The 18,000-nt window shown below is 47.6% G+C and overlaps 1 protein-coding gene across 2 annotated transcripts in view; it reads right to left on the bottom strand.

Annotated features, from left to right (window-relative positions):
- Nucleotides 1-2,296: 2,296 nt before the first annotated feature.
- NPSR1 (neuropeptide S receptor 1) overlaps nt 2,297-18,000 on the bottom strand; it is a gene marked incomplete at its 5' end in the record, with an annotated part of 70,307 nt that continues 54,603 nt past the window's right edge. For both annotated transcript variants that reach the window (XM_080667167.1, XM_080667168.1), the window contains 4 exons: nt 2,297-2,538; nt 3,245-3,425; nt 7,097-7,183; nt 11,159-11,235. In XM_080667167.1, the coding sequence (XP_080523293.1) occupies nt 2,448-2,538; nt 3,245-3,425; nt 7,097-7,183; nt 11,159-11,235 (436 nt within the window). In that variant the 3' untranslated portion in view covers nt 2,297-2,447. The remainder of the gene's footprint in view (nt 2,539-3,244; nt 3,426-7,096; nt 7,184-11,158; nt 11,236-18,000) is intronic.

The raw sequence follows: 18,000 nt of genomic DNA, 5'->3' as shown, positions 1-18,000 counted from the left end.
AGTAAGCCTCTTTATTTTACACCCTCTGACCGGGACCCACTTGGTCCCCAAGGCTACCAATAGTGACATCGCAGCATAAGCTTCCCATGTGTTTCTGCCTGGGAAACCGTGTCTCTCTGACATCATAGTGATGATAGGGAAGTTATACGTTCCAAAGGGCAAATGAGTCAGGGCCGAGTCATCTAGTCACTGAGGCCCCGGGAAAGAATTCCAGAAGCTCTTGCAGGATGTGATGTAACTCACCGTAACTCATTTCAATCTCAGAACCCGTGTCTGTAAAGGACACACTCCACCCTCTGCTCCAGCCTCATTCTGTTCTCATCTTGTTGCTGGAAAGAGGACTGGCCCCGCGCGGGTCTGCCTTGGGCGGCCGACAGTGTGTGGGCCCTTGCCTTCGTGCGGGAAAGATTTCACAACGCGAGTCCAAGTGATTCTGAGAGCGCATTTATTAAAGCGGGGACAGTGAAACAAGGGCGGGCTTAGGGTGGAAGAAGCAACAGGAGAGCATAGGCGGGGCTGCGTAGCTCACTGGACAGTCAGAGGAAAGGGGGCCTTGGAGACAGGTTCAGGGCTTTGCTGGGGACAAGCTGCTGCTGCCCACGGCTCCCTGGTTGCAAGCCTTGTGGGGTCCCTTAGAGTTCAGGAGATGCACGCCTGTGGGGGAAGGAGAGGGGAAGGGAGAGGGGTGGGCATGCTCCCAGAAGGGAGCGTGTGAGCTGGGTCCTTGAAGGTTTTAAAGTGTGGGGGTTCAGGGAGGTCTTAGGGGAGGATGGGTTTTGGTCTCTAGTGATTGGTTAGCACCAGGGCAGGGGTCATTAGTCAATGCAGCTGGTCCTGGGGTCCCCTGCCTGGTTTTACTGCTTTTCTGGGCCTGGGGCTGAAAAACACCTGGGGCCTAGATGCTGTATCTTAGGAGGAAAGGTCTGGGGCCTACATTCCATGACCGGTGGTATGGGAGGTCTGGGAGTCTAACCCACTGGCCAGTGACAGGCCAGGGGAGAAAGGCCACCTGGGGTCGCGGTCTGGCACCAGATCTATCCTTGGTTAGACACGGAGCTGTCCACCTAGGGGCCTTCTGCATCTGCTGTACATTCCTCAGCCAGTTTGCTCAGCTATCTGCCTCCGTTTCCCCATTCCACTTGCCAAGGAATCTCCCTAGTTTCTTACTATCCTGCCTCTGTCTGACAGATGGGACAATTGATGCCCAGAAACATTCAGTGATGGATGTGTGCAAAGTCGTAAGGACTGGCCATGACCAGGGTTCTCGTCACGTTTACATCATGCTTCGTCAAGCTCAGCAAATCCACGGACATGAGGGTTCCAGGGTCCACACCGACATGAAGCAGGCCTCAGGTGAGTGGCAGCTTATTCTGCACCACCCGGCTGATCTGCAGTCCTCAGAGGGGATGGGAGAGACAGCACTACAACCACAACGTCACGTTCAGGGCCCCTCAAGAGCACAAAGCCCTTCCCACTCCCCTTAACTTTCAGAATCGACAGGTGGATGAGGTAGGCAGACCCGAGGTTGACGGAGATTGAGAACGGTCAGCCAGGACGCTGGCCAGGTTTTGCTCTGTTAATTGGCGCCCATGCAGGCGGCTAGTTGAGCAGCGATTCCGTGGGTCTTCCGGGGCCCATCTTGATTGAAAGTGAAATGTTGGAAAGTACTTCTCAGCCTCTCCAAGCTTCCCGGGCTGCTCACATTGAGGTCAGTGGAGAGGGAGGCGGCCTTCAAGACTCTATATCAGACAAGTTATTCAGGCTCTCAGATTCAGAGAATAATTCTCAGGAAGTTAGTGATGGAGGAATCTGATCTCCGCCTAAAGAGAGATTTTCCCTGAGGCCACATGGAATTGAAAAGAGAAATGTATGGGAAAAATGCCACTGTGACCTTAAACACGCCATCTCGGGGTCCACCCCATCATGAGGAAGGACGTGCCATTAACATATACCGCACATGTTAATGACTCCACCAGCAGAAGGAAAAAAAAAAAAGTAAAAAAGTTGAGCTCAGAGCCATTCTAAGAAGGAGGATTCTGCCAAGGAGATTTTAATGTCAAGAACCTATGAGAGACTAAAAATAAGACGCTCACGCGCATGCCAGAGCTGTGGGCGGGGATGTATATATAATCAAATTAAATTCTTCCTTTTCCACTTACGGAAAAATCCAATGGTAAAAATCGACTAGAAAACATTTAGTCATATTTCACTTGGATGATGCTTATAAATACCAATCTCCAGACTTGTCAAAATAACCCACCAGCGCTTCCTGGCCGAGGTGCTAGGTAGACAATAGCAGCCAGCGACATGCAGACACGATGAAGAGCTTGCAGAGACAGCGCGCCTGGAAAAGCCTCAGGAATCGGCCCAGGCTCCATGCACATGCCCGGGTGGTGACGGGGACCCAGGAGAGCTGGTGGGGTGCAGCCCTGCCGCCACCCCGGAGTCTAGATGAATTCTGGCTTGGACACAGCCTGCATTTCGTGCCTCTCAACCCTCTCCCGACAGGTGGTTCTGGAATCCCGTGATCTCCGCTCCCTAGAGAAAGGATAAAGCAGAAAGGAAACATAATTGGACTTAATGGAAAGGGGAGTGGGAACTTTAAGAGGTAATAGTTATGAAGAATGTATTACGGATCAGGCACTGTGCTAAGCACTCTCCATGTCATACCCCTGCTCTTCCTTCCCCACCAATTACAGCCCTCCTTCCCTCAGGTCAACACCAGAGCCCGTGAGCAGACATCACTGGCCAAGAGGTAGGCCCTGCTGTTAGCCCCATTTTACAGGTGAGCAGACTGAGGTTTATGGACATCAGATAACTCCCCCAAGGTCACAGGCAGCTATGAATCCACAATAGCGGGATTTGAACCTCAGCCATGGGATCCAACCCAGCCTTAAAGCATTCTATTATTCTATTTCCTATGAGTGTCCCCTCCTATTCCCTGTAGTTTGTGTAGGAAAACAGCTGGAAAACAGCAAAATGAATGGAGTTGTGGGAGCTCTGCTACTCGGCATTCCTCTAAGCTCAGCAATGCCACTTGACTAAAGTGGTCATCACACTCCGTGTCCTTCCGTGTCTGGGGGCGCTTCCTGTGGACAAGCTTGGCGCAAGGAAGGGCCGTCTCTGTGTGACGGGGGAAGATGTTCACTCTGGAGGGTTTGCGGTCTAAGACAAAGAGCACGGGCCATGGCCTGGGCCTGGGTCTCACTTTGTCCACCTAGTGACGTGGCCGGGCACCCCTTACCGGCGGGGGAAGCAGATGTTGCTGCTGAAGGTGAAGTAGACCAGGGGGTTGATGGCGCTGTTCAAGGCCGGCAGGTTCTGGATGATCACAGACGCGTAGAAGCGCTGCTCCGTGTCGGGAAGGAGGCTGAAGTTGTCCAGCATGTCGAAGAGGAAGTACGGGCTCCAGCAGCAGATGAAGGCTGGGGAGGAGTGAGCCGTCAGCACCCCTCGAGGCCCCAGCCCAGGGGACGATCCTTAGTGCCTGGGATCCCTCAGAAATATGTAAAACCATTGTGTGCGTGATCCTTAATGTCATGGTTCACACACACACACACACACACACACTCTCTCTCTCTCTCTCACATGTACACACACTCTCACACTCACACACGTACACACTCTCACACACGTACACACACACGTACACTCTTATACACACACACACATACACACTCACACACAGGTATACACACTCTCACACACGTACACACACTCTCTCTCACACACACGTACACACACTCATACACACTTACACACTCACACATGTACACACACACACGTACACACACTCATACACACTTACACACTCACACATGTACACACACACACACGTACACACTCTCTCTCACACACACACACACACACACACTCTCTCTCTCTCTCTCTCATACACACACGTACATACTATCTCTCCACACAAACACACCCCACAGATACGTTCCTGGAGCTTCTCTTTCTGGAAAGAGAGCATCTGATTGGCCCACTGTTGGGACTCCTTACTGAAAGCCTGGGAACTGCTGGGCATGGAGGGGGAGATTGCCTTCCGAAGCACTTTGACCATGTGCGTGCTGTTGTATTTAAGGGGGATGGGTGTTGGGTGTCTGGTTCTGGTTTCCCAGGGATGCCAACCCTCCTGCCTGGAGCAGGGCAGTCCCACCATGTCCCTTACAACCTTTGAGTACCCAGCTGGACCCTCACATAGCAGAGAACCCTGTTTATAATCACCCCAGGGGAGAAACCTATCTTTAGATCTACATACAGGGCCTGCCTCCATTTACTAAAGGTCTGCTCTTCCCATCCTGCAATGACCTTTTGAAGCTCCCAGGGCACCTTGCTTCATCCCTAGCTCAGGATGCCTGACACACACGTATCCCCTTTCTGTCCCAGAACCTCTCTGCACGCAGCATCTGTCTCACAGATGCCAGAGTCCCTTACATATGTATGTATTAATTTGGTTCTTTTCTCTTGCTAATCTTCTCATGTCGATTTGTTTATGAGACCAGCCAGAAGAACCTTGAGGGTAGAGGAAAGTTTGTTCCTCCCCCACAAGGATGCCAGGGCGGAAAATTACTTTGCAGGGAGTAGGAGAGCATGCCAAGACTTCTGGCTTGCCATGTTGCCTATGATAAGCTTACTAGAAATACAAATACTGGTTAATAATGTGGATTTTTTTCAAAAGATGGAGTTACACATATGTTGATATATATGCGATTTGATATGTATGCTATTTTGTTGTACTGACAGCAAGCTTCAAAACTTCATATGTCAAATTTGCTGAAGGTGTTAACATAGATATTTTTATGCTTAAAAATGTTGAATTTTGTGCCAAAAAAAGAGCATTTGCAGGAAGTTTTAATTCATTACTTTATTTTGAAGAAAAAGTTATCGTATACTTTGGGAAGCTTATGGTGAACATGCTCCATCTCAAGATACTTGTGAACGCTGGTTTAAATGCTTTAAAAGTGATGATCTTGATGTGAAAGACAAAGAATGCCCAGGTCAACCGAAAAAGTTTGAAGACCAACAATGACAAGCATTATTGGATGAAGATGCATGTCAAACTCAAAAGCAACTTGCAGAAAGATTAAATGTTGCTCAGAAAACAATTTTTGATCTTTTACAAGCAGTGGGGAAGATTTTAAAGGAAGGAAAATGGGTGCCACATCAACTGAACGAAAGACAAATGGAAAACCGAAAAGTCATCAGAAAATGTTGCTTCAACGGCATGAAAGAAAGTCTTTTTTGCATCAAATTGTGACTGGCGATGAAAAGTGGATTTATTTTGAGAATCCTAAATGCACAAAATCATGGGTTGATCCAAGTCAGTCAACCATCATCATCGACTGCAAGGCCAAATTGCTTTGGAAAGACAATGCTCTGCGTTTGGTGGGATCAGGAAGGTGTGGTGTATTATGAGCTTCTAAAACCAGGTGAAACCATTATTACTGATCGCTACCAACAACAAATAATCAATTTGAACAACGCTTTGATTGTAAAACGACCAGAATGGGCCAGAAGACACGGCAAGTAATTTTGCTTCATGATGATGCACCATCATACACTTCAAAACCAGTTAAAGACACATTAAAAGATCTTGCCTAGGAAGTATTAACCCACCCACCATATTCACCAGACCTTGCTCCTTCAAATTACCATTTGTTTTGATCGATGGCACACGCACTTTCTGAGCAGCACTTCAAAACGTACGAAGAAGTGGAAAATTTGGTCTCTGAATGGTTTGCCTCAAAACAAGAAAAGTTCTATTGGGACGGTATCCACAAGTTACCTGAAATATGGGGGAAATGTGTAACTAGCGATGGACATTACTTTGAATAAAGCACTTTTGACATTTCTCTTGAAATTATTGTGTTTTCTTTGATCACAAAATCTGCATTATTAACCGGTACACCTAGTAGAGCTCTGAAGTAGAAATAATAGATATAACTTCCAGGCAAAGGAAGTGGAGGAGAAACTAATCAAATGTTGCTTAGCAGTCAAATAAGATGAAGATTGACAATCGACATTGGCATATGGAGGTTGTGCTGACCTTGATAAGGGTGGTTTTCCTGGAGAAACAGAAAAGAAAGCGAACAGAAATATGCTCCAGGGAATGAGAGGTAAAGAGTGGAGAAGCTGTGCTGGCACAGTGTGGTGAAGTGTGGCTGTTCCTAAAGAGGCTATCCAGGCAGCTATGTTTATGTGCCTGCGACCCACTGGAGGGAAATCTGTGGGGGGGAGGAGGAGGTAATTGGAGACACAATGTTCTTGAGTGAGCGGGAAGGGTGGGATGCAGGCTCAAGAGAACGTGTTGGGTATGGGAGGAAGCAGTGCCAGTTTATCCGCAGCAATGGAGAAAAGACAGAGGCACATGATAGAGGTTCTTCCCCCCAGTGCATGCGAGGGCAGGAGGGGGAGGAAGTTCCATTCCGCTTGGTAGTATTTCTCAAGGAAATAAGAATCAAGGTCATTAGCAGAGAGGGCCTAAGGAAGAGGACATTCTGAAGGTTTGAGGATCACAAAGAGCACACACCAATCTGACACAGATTAGGTGCTCCAGAAATACCCCCTTTTTTCTGAGGTGAGGTGACTTTATGGGTCTTTAGAGTAGAGGACAAGGGAAAGAAAAGGGAAGAAGACAGGAGAGTGGGAGAGAAGATAGGCATCCGTTAGGGAGGAATTTATAGTGACCTTGAAATTAGTCATCCAGAAGAAACAAACTGCCACATCTGTCTTCCTCTTGCTCATCAACCTCAGCCCGGGGGAGAGTATGCAGTCAAGAAAGCACCTGGGTCAACGGGGTGATGGTGAGCGTCCACTTCAGCTAGTGATCAGATTTTCTCCAAACTGTGTACCCCAGGGCCTTGGTGCACAGCGAGATTAATGAAGAGAGAGATCAGGAACCCAAGGTGACCTTCGGAGGGGCTACAGATAGACTGATCAGTTTCACACATTCTTCTCCCAACCAGACAGAGGTGGGTGTGCCTGCAGACAATCCCCTCTCTCCCAGGACTCGCCACCAGCGCGTCCCAGGTACCAGCTTGCTCTTGGAAAGTCCACGCAGAGCTGCAGCAGAAGCAGGGGCATTGCTTACCAAGAATGATGACCAGGCTGTACTTGATGGCCTTGATTTTTGCCTTTGAGAAGAGCCCTCGGTTGTACCTGGTGCACAGGTTTCCATCTGCAGATTCAAAGAGGGAGTGGTCAAATGAAGTGCTGTTCCCGCCAAGAGGAACATGGCTAGTTAGTCCCACTGCTGTCACCGGGCCACGAATATCCTGCTCTCACAATGCCCAGGAGGACGTCTTGGACATTGTTAGAGTCGAGATGGTTCTGGGCTGGATGTTGAAAACTGCTCAGTTTGCAGCTTTCCATAAGATGCAAATGTACTGGGACATTCAGACTCTCAGGAGGCTTGCCTGGGGGCCTGGAGTCAGCCGAAGAAGCTGGAATGAGCGATGTGACCACAAGGGGCGATGCTGAGAAACCCATCTGATTGCTTTGGCAATCCAGGGCAAAGCCATTTTCTTAGAATGGATACCCCAGGCTAACTCATTCATCTAACTCAGAAACTCCAATCTCGACAAAGGCTCAAACCAGGGATATTAAAAAACAAAAACAAACAACCCTGAAGGGTATGAGAACCCACTGGACTGTCAGCTTGATGGAGACAGGAACTTTGTATTTTCCACTCCTATATCCTCGGAACTCAGTGAGTGATTAATATTTGTTGGATGAATTAATACAAACCTCTCTCGCATTGAGCAGTAAAATAAAGATGGCGATGGACAGAATGCAGCACAATAGCTCTTAGCAAGGGGAGTGGAGAGCTGGCAAATGTGGGAATGGAGCCCTAACCAGTTTGGCTCAGTGGATAGAGCGTCGGCCTGTGGACTGAAGGGTCCCAGGTTCGATTCCAGTCAAGGGCATGTACCTTGGTTGCGGGCACATCCCAGTAGGGGGTGTGCAGGAGGCAGCTGATTGATGTTTCTCTCTCATTGATGTTTCTAACTCTCTCTCCCTCTCCCTTCCTCTCTGTAAAAAATCAATAAAATATATTAAAAAAAAAATTGGGGGATGGAGATGTTGGCTACGAGGTCTCTGGATGCTGTGGAAGAGCCTTTACTGTGCGGCTGCTGTCAGCCCACATGCACCTTTGTGAGAACTGGGGAAGGATGTCCTTCCTCTGGTCAGAGGTCCTCCCTGGGCAGTTGTCCGCTAGAGGCCAACCCCTGTCCTCACGACATTGTTCAGATTTTACGTTTAAAATTTATTTTCATCTCCTTGGGAGCTGGCACGGTAACCTTCGCGCTGTTGATCCTGACCCCTCTCCAGTCCCATCCAGCCCAACCCAGCAAGCCTAGCACATCTGCTCAGGGACAAGAACGGAACAAAAAGGGCTAAAAGACAGAGTTCCCGGTCTGCAGGAGCTTTCAGTCCAGCCTGGAAGATCGCACACGCCCCACAGCGCTGGACGATGTGAGAGACCAGAACCAAGTCCGGATGAGAAGACAGCCGCCCCCCATCAGGAATGACAGAAACAAGGGGCTTTAAACGTGCGATGAGCTGACCTGCTCATTATAACGGATGTTTTATTTCTTAATGTGTACCCCGTGAGACCACTCTTAGGCCTTCAAGCTATTCTGTGCATTTCACAGAACCAACCACATTTCGGTGGGATAAGCAGGCAAACACTTCACTAGCATTTACAGTGGTTTTCAATTGGGGCAACATGGCCCCCAGGGTGATTCGGACAACATCTGGCCACACTTTTGGTTGTCACACGGGTGGGAGGTTACTCCTAGCACTTAGTAGGTCGGAGCCAGGGGTGCTGGTGAACACCCTTCAATGCACAGAACGCCTCCCCTGGCCACAGAGTTACCCAGCCCCAAACACTGTCAGCACCAAGGCTGAAAAACCCTGGTTGCTAAGGAGGCATCTTGGGAAGATACAGGCTCCAGAGTCAGACCGGAATACAACCCCGGCTGTACCAATTACCAGCTGTGTAAACAGGCAAATGGCCTACTGCTCCCAGCCTGTTTCTTAATTTTAAAAATGAGACATGAAACACCAAATTCTCAGTTATTTTGAGGATTCAAATAAAATAATGAAGTCAAGATGCCAAGCCCTAAGCTGAGCATGTCAATTTTAATAGTATTTCAGGAGGACTGTGAGCTGCCTTTATGGAAGCGAGCAGAAGGTATTACTGCATTTAGACAGTTTCTTATAAAGTGTTGTTATCTGTGTATAGGAAGTATGTATACCCAAAAATTACCAGGGGGGAGTAGACCCACGTGAGGCAGGTCAAAAAGTCAGCAGACCAAATTGTCTCCTTTCCAAATATCCTGTTTGCTGGGGAAGCAGCAGACTCCAGGCTGACAGCGTTGGTTTTTCAGAAAAGTTCCCAGAATGACACTTGCGCTCTGAAATCTGCTTAAACTGGAAACGCGCCGTCCTTTGGACAGAGCAGCTGGGCGACAGTAGCAGCTACCTGCCCTTCGCTCTCCCAGGGAGAGCAGCCAGAAGCACCTTTAGTCCCACCACTCTGGGAAATGCAAAGCTCAGCTCCTAAGGCCGGCTCTTCAAACACCGCCAAGCTACAGAGCGTCGTAATTCTCCTTTATTGGGAGATAAAAGGATTAATTCTACCAGCCCTGGCCCTGAACGGGAGTGAAAAGCAGTTACATTCAGCTGTCACTGTGCATTAATAGCTGGGGAAGGCTGGAGGCAGCAGGCTCATTAGATTCTGCAAACCGCCGTAGGCTGTTTCAGCTCAGGCATGAGTCCCTAGGGGGGCCCACGCTGGGAATTAGCCTCCAAGTGGCCAGTTTCTGCTCCCCACACGTCATGCCCCTTTTGGAGCCACTGGGAATCCATTCCTGTGGGTTGAACACCAGAAGGGGGATGAGAATTTATTCGTGGCCAGGAGGGGGAGCTATCTGTGGACCTATAATGAGTGCAGGTGATTTGTTAACAAGGAATCTGCCTAGTAATATTTTAGAATAAATGTTTTTCATATGTTAGGCAGTTTATATACTTCAGGTTCATTTAAATGATTAAACATTTTAAGAAGGTATGTCTGGTTTCTACAATTTTTAAAAGTTGAAATTTGTTTTGATTTCTGACCATTGATGGCCTCTTTGTCTACAAATATAACCCAATCCGCATGTTACATGTTTTTAGTGCATTATGTCTCACCTGCTTAACTGTGAAACTATAGCCACTTCTGTCCTGAAGGTTTTTTCTTTTTATTTTTTGACATTCTGGCAAACCAGAGGCCACGGTTAGCTAGGAGGAGGTATGACCTCGCTCACCTAACTCACAGCCTGTTCTGTTCCTCAGCTCCTTAGCTCAGGCAGAGCCAGGACCCCTGACAGGCCTGAAATCACTGTGGCAGAGACAAATTAGCTTTCATCAGATCCTTTCCCCCGGGGCCCACAGCTAGACCACATTTCCCAGCCTCCCTTTCAGCAGGGTGTAGTCATGTGACTAAGTTCTGCCTATAGGAACATGGGAAGAATCCTTGTACACTAGAACCAGGCCTGGGTCATATAAACCACCTCAGTGCATGCTGTGTGGGTGTTCTGAGTGAAGTTTTACTGCAAGGGAATTGGGGGAGGTTACAGTGGCCATCTCAGGATCAGTCTGCTGGGAGCTGGAGTGTTGGGTCAGGGGGAAAGCGTGGACCCTCTTCCACTGGCTTAGGGTCCAGGATTGTTCTGTGGGTCGAAGGCAGCTTTCTTGGTCTGTGAACTCAGCTCAATAGAAATGTCCGCGCTGGTGTTTGGTGAATGGATGGTGTTTTCTTGGACAGTCCTCTCTTTTCACCCCAGTGTCCTCCTCCTGACCAGGCCTGAGAGACTGGGATCACCCCAGATTCTGGCTCAAAGGCTGCTTAGCAGGTCCCTCGGCTGGTACAGCTTGGCCAGGCTCACAGTCCCCCTCCTTCTCCCCGTTTCCAGGGAGCCAGGTGGAGGAGGCAGGGCCTGGCTGGGACAGGGAAAAGGAGGGGGGACTTCCAAGGGGGTCTGATCTGCCTGCTGGGCCCTGGCACAACAGTGCAGGCTTGCTGTATCCAGAGCCCAAGCTCCTATTTGCTAGAGGAAAACCTCGGCGAAGTCCTCCAAGAGTTGGGTAATTCAGATTAGAGGCTTACCTGAGCAGTTGGAAATCACCGTCTCGTGGGCTTTGCTTTTAATCCAAATGGTTCGGATCACAATGGCGTAGATGACGCTGTGGAAAGGAGCAGAGGTAATAAATGGCTGCTGGGTGTCCGCCAGAAGGACACAGAAGGAGGGCCGCTTCCACTTCCTGAGGGTGAGGTATGGAGGGAGGGGTGCTCTGTATTTGCTGATTATAGACTCAGCCGATTGCAACTGAAAGCCACTAGAAAGATCAGTGGGACGCAGCTACTTGGTGAAGTGAGGAAGCTAAGGCTGGTGGCCTTACATTTCTCTAAGATCACCCCAGTGGTTAGAGGTATAGTTGAGATTAGAATTCAAACACAGGGCTTAGGCTGAGAAAGATTTAGACTTGTAATTAGCTCTACTGCTTGCTGCTGGTATGACCTGGACGTTAGTCTTTACTGTGGCCCCATGGTTCCTGCCTCCAGGGTCCAGCCTCTGTGTGATCCTCTCCACTGGGTGTGATGGGACCTGTGACTTGCTTCTAATCGATGCATGGGATGAAGGTGATGGGATGCTCGTGGTTACATGGGAGTGTAGCATCTGTCTTGCTAGTACCTGCCTCCATTGCTGGCTTTGAAGAATCATACTGGGGCTGCAGAATCATGAGTCCTCCAACCCCAGGGAATTAGTTCTGCCAAGAACTTGTGAGAGGTGGGGAAAGATCCTTCTCTGATGGACACCCCAGCCCTGGCTGACACCTTGGTGGGTGCCTTGCCTCAGCAGATGACCCAGATAAGCCATGAACAGACTCCTAACTCACAAGAACTATGAGATAATGAAGTGTGTTGTTTTAAGTCATCAGGTTCATGATCATTTGTTATCAAACAATAGATAACATAGCAATTAGAGTAATATAGCCTGAATGTATATGTCCCTCCAAAACTCATATATGGACATTTTAATGCCCGATGTGATGGTATATGAAGGTGGGGTTTTTGGGGAGATGCTTAGATTATGAGGGTGGAGCCCTCATGAATGAGATTAGTGCCCTTCTAGAAAGAGACCTTCGCCATTCCACCAGGTGCAGACAGAGAGAAGTCTGCAGCCTGGAAGAGGAACCTCACTGAACTCTGCTGCCACTGGACCTCAGACTCGCAGCCTCCAGAACTGAGAGAAATGCATTTCTGTTGTGTACAGTAGAAGTCGGTGGTATTTTGTTGTAGCCCAAACAAACAAAGGCAGTGAGCCCCGGTTGAAACTGGAAAATGGAGTTAACAATACAAACCTCTTCAGAGATTTCTGGGATCAAATGTGACAACATTTAAAGTGCCAAGCACAGTGCTTGAAAATTAGCCGAGACTCAATAAATGCCATTTTCTGTCCTTCTCTCTCCACCATTTTCCACGTAATATCACATCTCTTATGTGATATAATATGTGTCTAACAGGAAATCAACATGTTCATGACTCAAAAGCAGCGGCAAAATTTCTATCCTATGTCCCCTTTGGTAAATATAACAATCCATACCCTTCTTTCATGTCAGTTGACATTTCCAATATATTAAGTATCTCCACTAAAAACTCGAGGGGGAAGCATTGCTTTATTTTAAAACCCCACCAGCTTCCCTCTTGAGAACCACTGGTTAAGAGAGAAATCGGAGCTCTAGTCTGCAGCAGCTGACAAGGCACTAATTGCTTTTAATGATCTTTAGAATATAACTTAATTAATGACTTGTTAAAATGCTCTGCTTCTTAATGCGTTTGCTGTCTTGATCAGCCAACCCCTCTGAGCGCTCTAAGAAAGCGAGAGGCCTTTTTGGAGCATCCCCCCTTCTCCTCAGACAGCTGCCCAGGGATTCTTCTGGAATTTGCATGTCTACATTTAAGAAACAAATGAGAACAAAAATTACTAGTGAGTCTATTCTTTACTTTAAGTCGAACATTTGTTAGAGCAGGGAAACTTTCCCCCAAGGAAATGAAATCCAAGGAAAGTTTACAGCCACACGAGGTGCTGTATATTATAATTGCAAGCGCAGTACTTAATTGATCACTAATTCAAATATTTATTAACAATTGAGCAATAATTCAAATATTTATTGACCACCAACCACATACATGGTGGAAATGAATAAAGGTCTTACGTGTTAGGGGTGTGGGCCTAAGTCACCCCCACCTCATCTTTGTTTTTTAAAATATATTTTTATTGATTTCAGAGACGAAGGGAGAGAGAAATAGAAACATCAATGATGAGAGAGAATCATTTATCAGCTGCCTTCTACACACTCCACACTGGGGAATGAGCCTGCAACCCAGGCATGTGCCCTGACCAGGAAATGAACTGTGACCTCCTGGTTCATAGGTCAATGCTCAACCGCTGAGCCACGCTAGCCGGGCCCCAACTCATCTTTAAAGGACCAGTGAGGCAAGTAGAAAGCCAGCCCCAGCTCTACTGTTAGCCGGGAAAATGCCTAGTAAGGAGGGCACCCCTTTAATGTATTACCCAAATCTGGCCACTTCTCCGGTGTAATAGTCATGCATCAGAGAGACCTCGAAATTACATCCGTCTCCTCTTTCTTCCTCATTTCTTGCTTCGAAGTAATCAGCAAGTTGTGTGGTTTGTCCCTGCAAAGTGTCCCCATTACCTGTCCCTGCCTCTCCATCCCTGCTCTTCAGGACCCTTACAATCTCTTTTTATGTGTGTTGGTGGGGTTTCACTGTGATCAAATACACAGAACATAACATGTATCATTTTTACCATTTTTAAGTGTGCAGTTCAGCGGCATTAAGAACATTTACATTGTTGTGCAACCATCACCACCGTTCATTTCCAGAACATTTCCATCTTCTCAAACGGAAGCTCTGTCTCCATTAAACACAGAAACATGGAAAGCTTCGTGAATGGATGTGCTATTCTTACCCGGAGGCCACGCTATCTGCTCTGTATCACTCCAATCTTAGTGTGCTTGCCGCCGAGGTGAGCACCCCTTCTAGCCTCCTGCCTGATTACTGCCTCTGTCTTCTAAGACCTGCACTCTGTTACCATGTCGGATGTTCACCCCACCATGGGAGCTGGTGCTCCCGGGAGAGAACTGTCCCCTGGCTCCAAAGCCCTCCAGTGGCCCCTCTTTCCTACAAGATGACACCCAGTGTCTTACGTGGAGCACCCAAAGTCTCCCTCATCTTCCTCAGCCTTCCTCACCTTGATCACTACCATCCTCCCCATGTGCATAAGTTTCACACATAGTCTATAATACAGCAATATATTTTATATAATACATTGTACATGATTATGAAGGAGCAAAATGCTGTGAAGATATAATGTAGGGTGATATACAAGTATATAATAGGGGCCCTGACTTGCCCTGGGGTTGGGAACAATTTTCCAGAGGAGGTGACCATTCAGCTAAGATCTGGAGTAAACATGGTGTTTTAAATGTAGAGGGAGATGATCCCTCAGGCAGAGGGAACAGTATATGCAAAGGCTCAATGGCACAATTGAAGAACTTCAAGAAGGCCGGTGTGGCTGAGCCTGTGTGCGGGCAGCATGTGTGTGTGGCCTGAGATGAGGGTGGCCTTGTACACAGGGTTGGAGGTCTTGAGTGTCAGCATGAAACAATGGAAATTCACTGAAGGGTTCTAATCAGGAAAGTGAAATGACTGCTTGACAGTTTTTCGAAGATCAGACCTTTTTCCAGTGTGGATGTGTTATTTCTATACAGATGCAGAGGCTGGTGTCTGAACTGAGCGGTCCTGGAAAGGTATACCAGACGTTCCTAACAGTGCTGCCTCCGAAGAGTGGGACAAGGGGGTTGTGGGGGGAACATTTTTTCTCTTTCATTTCATACTCTACTGCATGCTTAGCAATTTTCCAAACAAAATAATGGCTCTGACTGTCATAAGGAATAGGGACGTTAAAGGGGTAAGGATAACTAGGAAGCTATTGCACTGGACAGAATGAAAGATTGTAATAACCCTGGGAGTGTATACCGCCTCAGTTGTCCTTGAATTTTATTCCAAGTCTTGGTGAAATGAATACATAGTGTGGCCTAAAGTTAGGGGGGTGGGTGAGAATATGCCAGCCTCCACATGGGCTTCCCGGTCTGATCCCCATGCCCCACACTAAACAAATAGGTTCGTTTCATAGACCACAAATCGGTGCCCCATGACAAACATGCTTTTACCCACTTACTCCTTCGCACTTGTCAGCCGTGGGTCTTCTGTGCCTCTGCCCTGACCTCACGGAGATGAAAATGAACGGAGAATGAGGTATCAATTAGGTGCAAGCAAATAACCACAGCCAACACAAAGCACTGCAGCTGGGCTGACAGCCTCCCCGGCGGCAGTGAGACAGGTATGACACGTGAATGTGAAAACAATGGGAGTTGTGTTGACCCAGAAAAACACTGTATTGCCTTTAATGTCACTCACTAGGATTTCAAGTCCTGGGAGCCGGACTGAACTAATGACAGAACAGCTACATCTTTATTCAGACACAGCTCTCTCATGAGCTTGCCACAGACAGTACGACTCCTCTCTTCCTCTCTCTTTTCTCCCCTCCTTCTTCCCATCACAGATATTTATGGAGGATCTACATTTGCCAGAAATGGATCCAGGCACTAAATGGCCAGAAATGGCCAAGTTGTGTGTGTGTGTGTGTGTGTGTGTGTGTGTGTGTGCGCGCGCAGGGGTATGCTATTTCCAAAGACAACACAAAAACACCCAAGTTGGGTTGTAGGCAAGTTTGATGAGAAGCCCTGGTGGAAAGAAGCAGCTCAAACGAATGGGGGACACTTCAGACAGTGAAAGACCCTCATGGCAGATCTGGCTAGACAGCACAGGGGGAGCCACTGGTTCACGCAGGCATCCGCCCTGCTGAGCAAGGGTTTTGACTGATTTCATGAGCTGACAGGAAATCCATCAGGAGAGAAGCCAGGACCTGCGGCTGTCACTGAAATTGATCGGTCAGTTGCCCGTGACAGCCTGAGCCTCTTCCTCCCAAATACTTTCCTGGGGCTGGGGCTGGGACAGGCCTCTCTCCTCACCCACGTGCCCCTGCTGACGTTGCTATGACTTCCCTTTCCTTGGTTGTCTAAATAACCTTCATCTCTCCTTCAAGATCCCTCCCAAATTCAACTTGGTGGGGGGAGCATAGTAAGTTGAAATGAACTGCAGAGGCTAATGTATCGATTGAGCAGAATGACGGGACAATCTGTAATCTCAGCCAGGCTGCTGGGATGGCTTATGGGGATCACTCTGCCCAGTTTGACCTCTGATGGGGAGCAAGCCATTTCATTCTATTTAGCCCTAAGTCTGTTCTTGTACAAAATTCAGCTTTAGTATTTTTTCTGAGACTAAATGTGAGCAAAGAGGAAGAACAAGTGATTCCTATAATATCAGAAAACACTTGGAAAATACCTAACCACTTCATGATCAAAGAAATGCATATTGAAACAATGAGATAGCTTTTCTTTAAACTCCATGACTGGCAATCTATATATATAAAAGGCTAATATGCTAAGTGTCCAATCGTCTGGGTAATGACATCACATAGCAATGCCTGGCTTCCTCTCCCTAGCGACAACTAGCCTCCTTGCAGTTTCTTCAGCCCAGGGACACGACTTGCTTCATAGCCAGGTGCAAACATTTCACACTTTAACCAAATGTCTGTGAAGCCTTTTTCTGTGCCTCATCTCATTTGATCCTCACAGAAGTCCTGGAGTAGCTAGGTAGGAGACCTGTTGGAATCCTATTTTCTTTTCATTAGCTGGAAAACGGAGATTTAGAAAGCTTAGAAACTTGACCTGACTGAAAAGAAGTAAGAAATGGTGGACCTTGAAAATGACTTCAGGTTTTCTCACTACACAGAATATAGTCAAATACTGCTGCAGTTAAATATTTTATCATGATCTACAATAATAATCTGCTTAATGTTGATATTTACTGCTGTGTTGCTGACAGTTACCTGAAAGAGAAGTTGGGGTGCTTCACTGGGCTGGAAAAAGTTTAGCTAAATCAGAAAGCAGGTCTAATTAAGCAAGTTTATTCTATATTTATAAAAGGCTAAGTTGACTCGTGCATGCACAATACATATAAAGCTCTCACCGGCGCCAATCGCATGCCTGTCATTGTCGATTGTGAATTTGGTTGACACTTCTATTATAGAGAAAGGGCAAATAGTGATATAAAAATATTTCTTCTAATTAATTTCTTTTCAATGTGCACGAATCTGTGCACTGGGACACTAGTGATTTAATAAATGGTACCTCCCATTGGTTCAGGGGGAGAAAAAGCAGAGTTCTTATTTGCTGTTGGCAGGAACCCCCTTTTCCCAGAGGACAGTTGATAAATATGCATCAGTATTAAAGTGAGCATCATCTTTGATCTAGCAATTCCACAAGAAGGACTTAGGAGGAACTGATCAGAGACTCAAGTGATTTTTTTAAGGACAAGAGTTTTTATCACAGCACTAGAGGCCCAGTGCACTAATTCATGCATGGGTGGGGTCCGGCTGCCCACCCTGATCGGGGTGATTGGGGGTGGGGCCAGCTGGGGGGAGGGGCCGTGGGAGGTTGGCCAGCTGGGCCCGCCCCCTTCGGGTGGGTTGGCCGGCTGCAGTGTGTGTCATAGTGACTGGTCGTTCTGGTCACTTAGCTTTTACTGTGTATACATATATGTAGATTATTTATGCTACCAAAGGCTGGTTTCCTTTGTCAAGGACAAAGTATGTGAAACCCCATGGCAGGCTTGGGGACACTCAAAGGGTGCAGGATGGCATGATCAGCATGCCCTGCATCCACACTGAACACCCAGATAGCTCCCTGCAGCCCCACCCATGCACTCCACCCTTCCACAGGTGGCCCTGCCACATGACC

Source organism: Plecotus auritus (genome assembly GCF_963455305.1).
Source record: "Plecotus auritus genome assembly, chromosome: 4".
NCBI lineage: Eukaryota > Metazoa > Chordata > Mammalia > Chiroptera > Vespertilionidae > Plecotus > Plecotus auritus.
The sequence above is the reverse complement of the archived record's forward strand: the minus strand, read 5'-3'. Positions and strand labels throughout refer to the sequence as shown.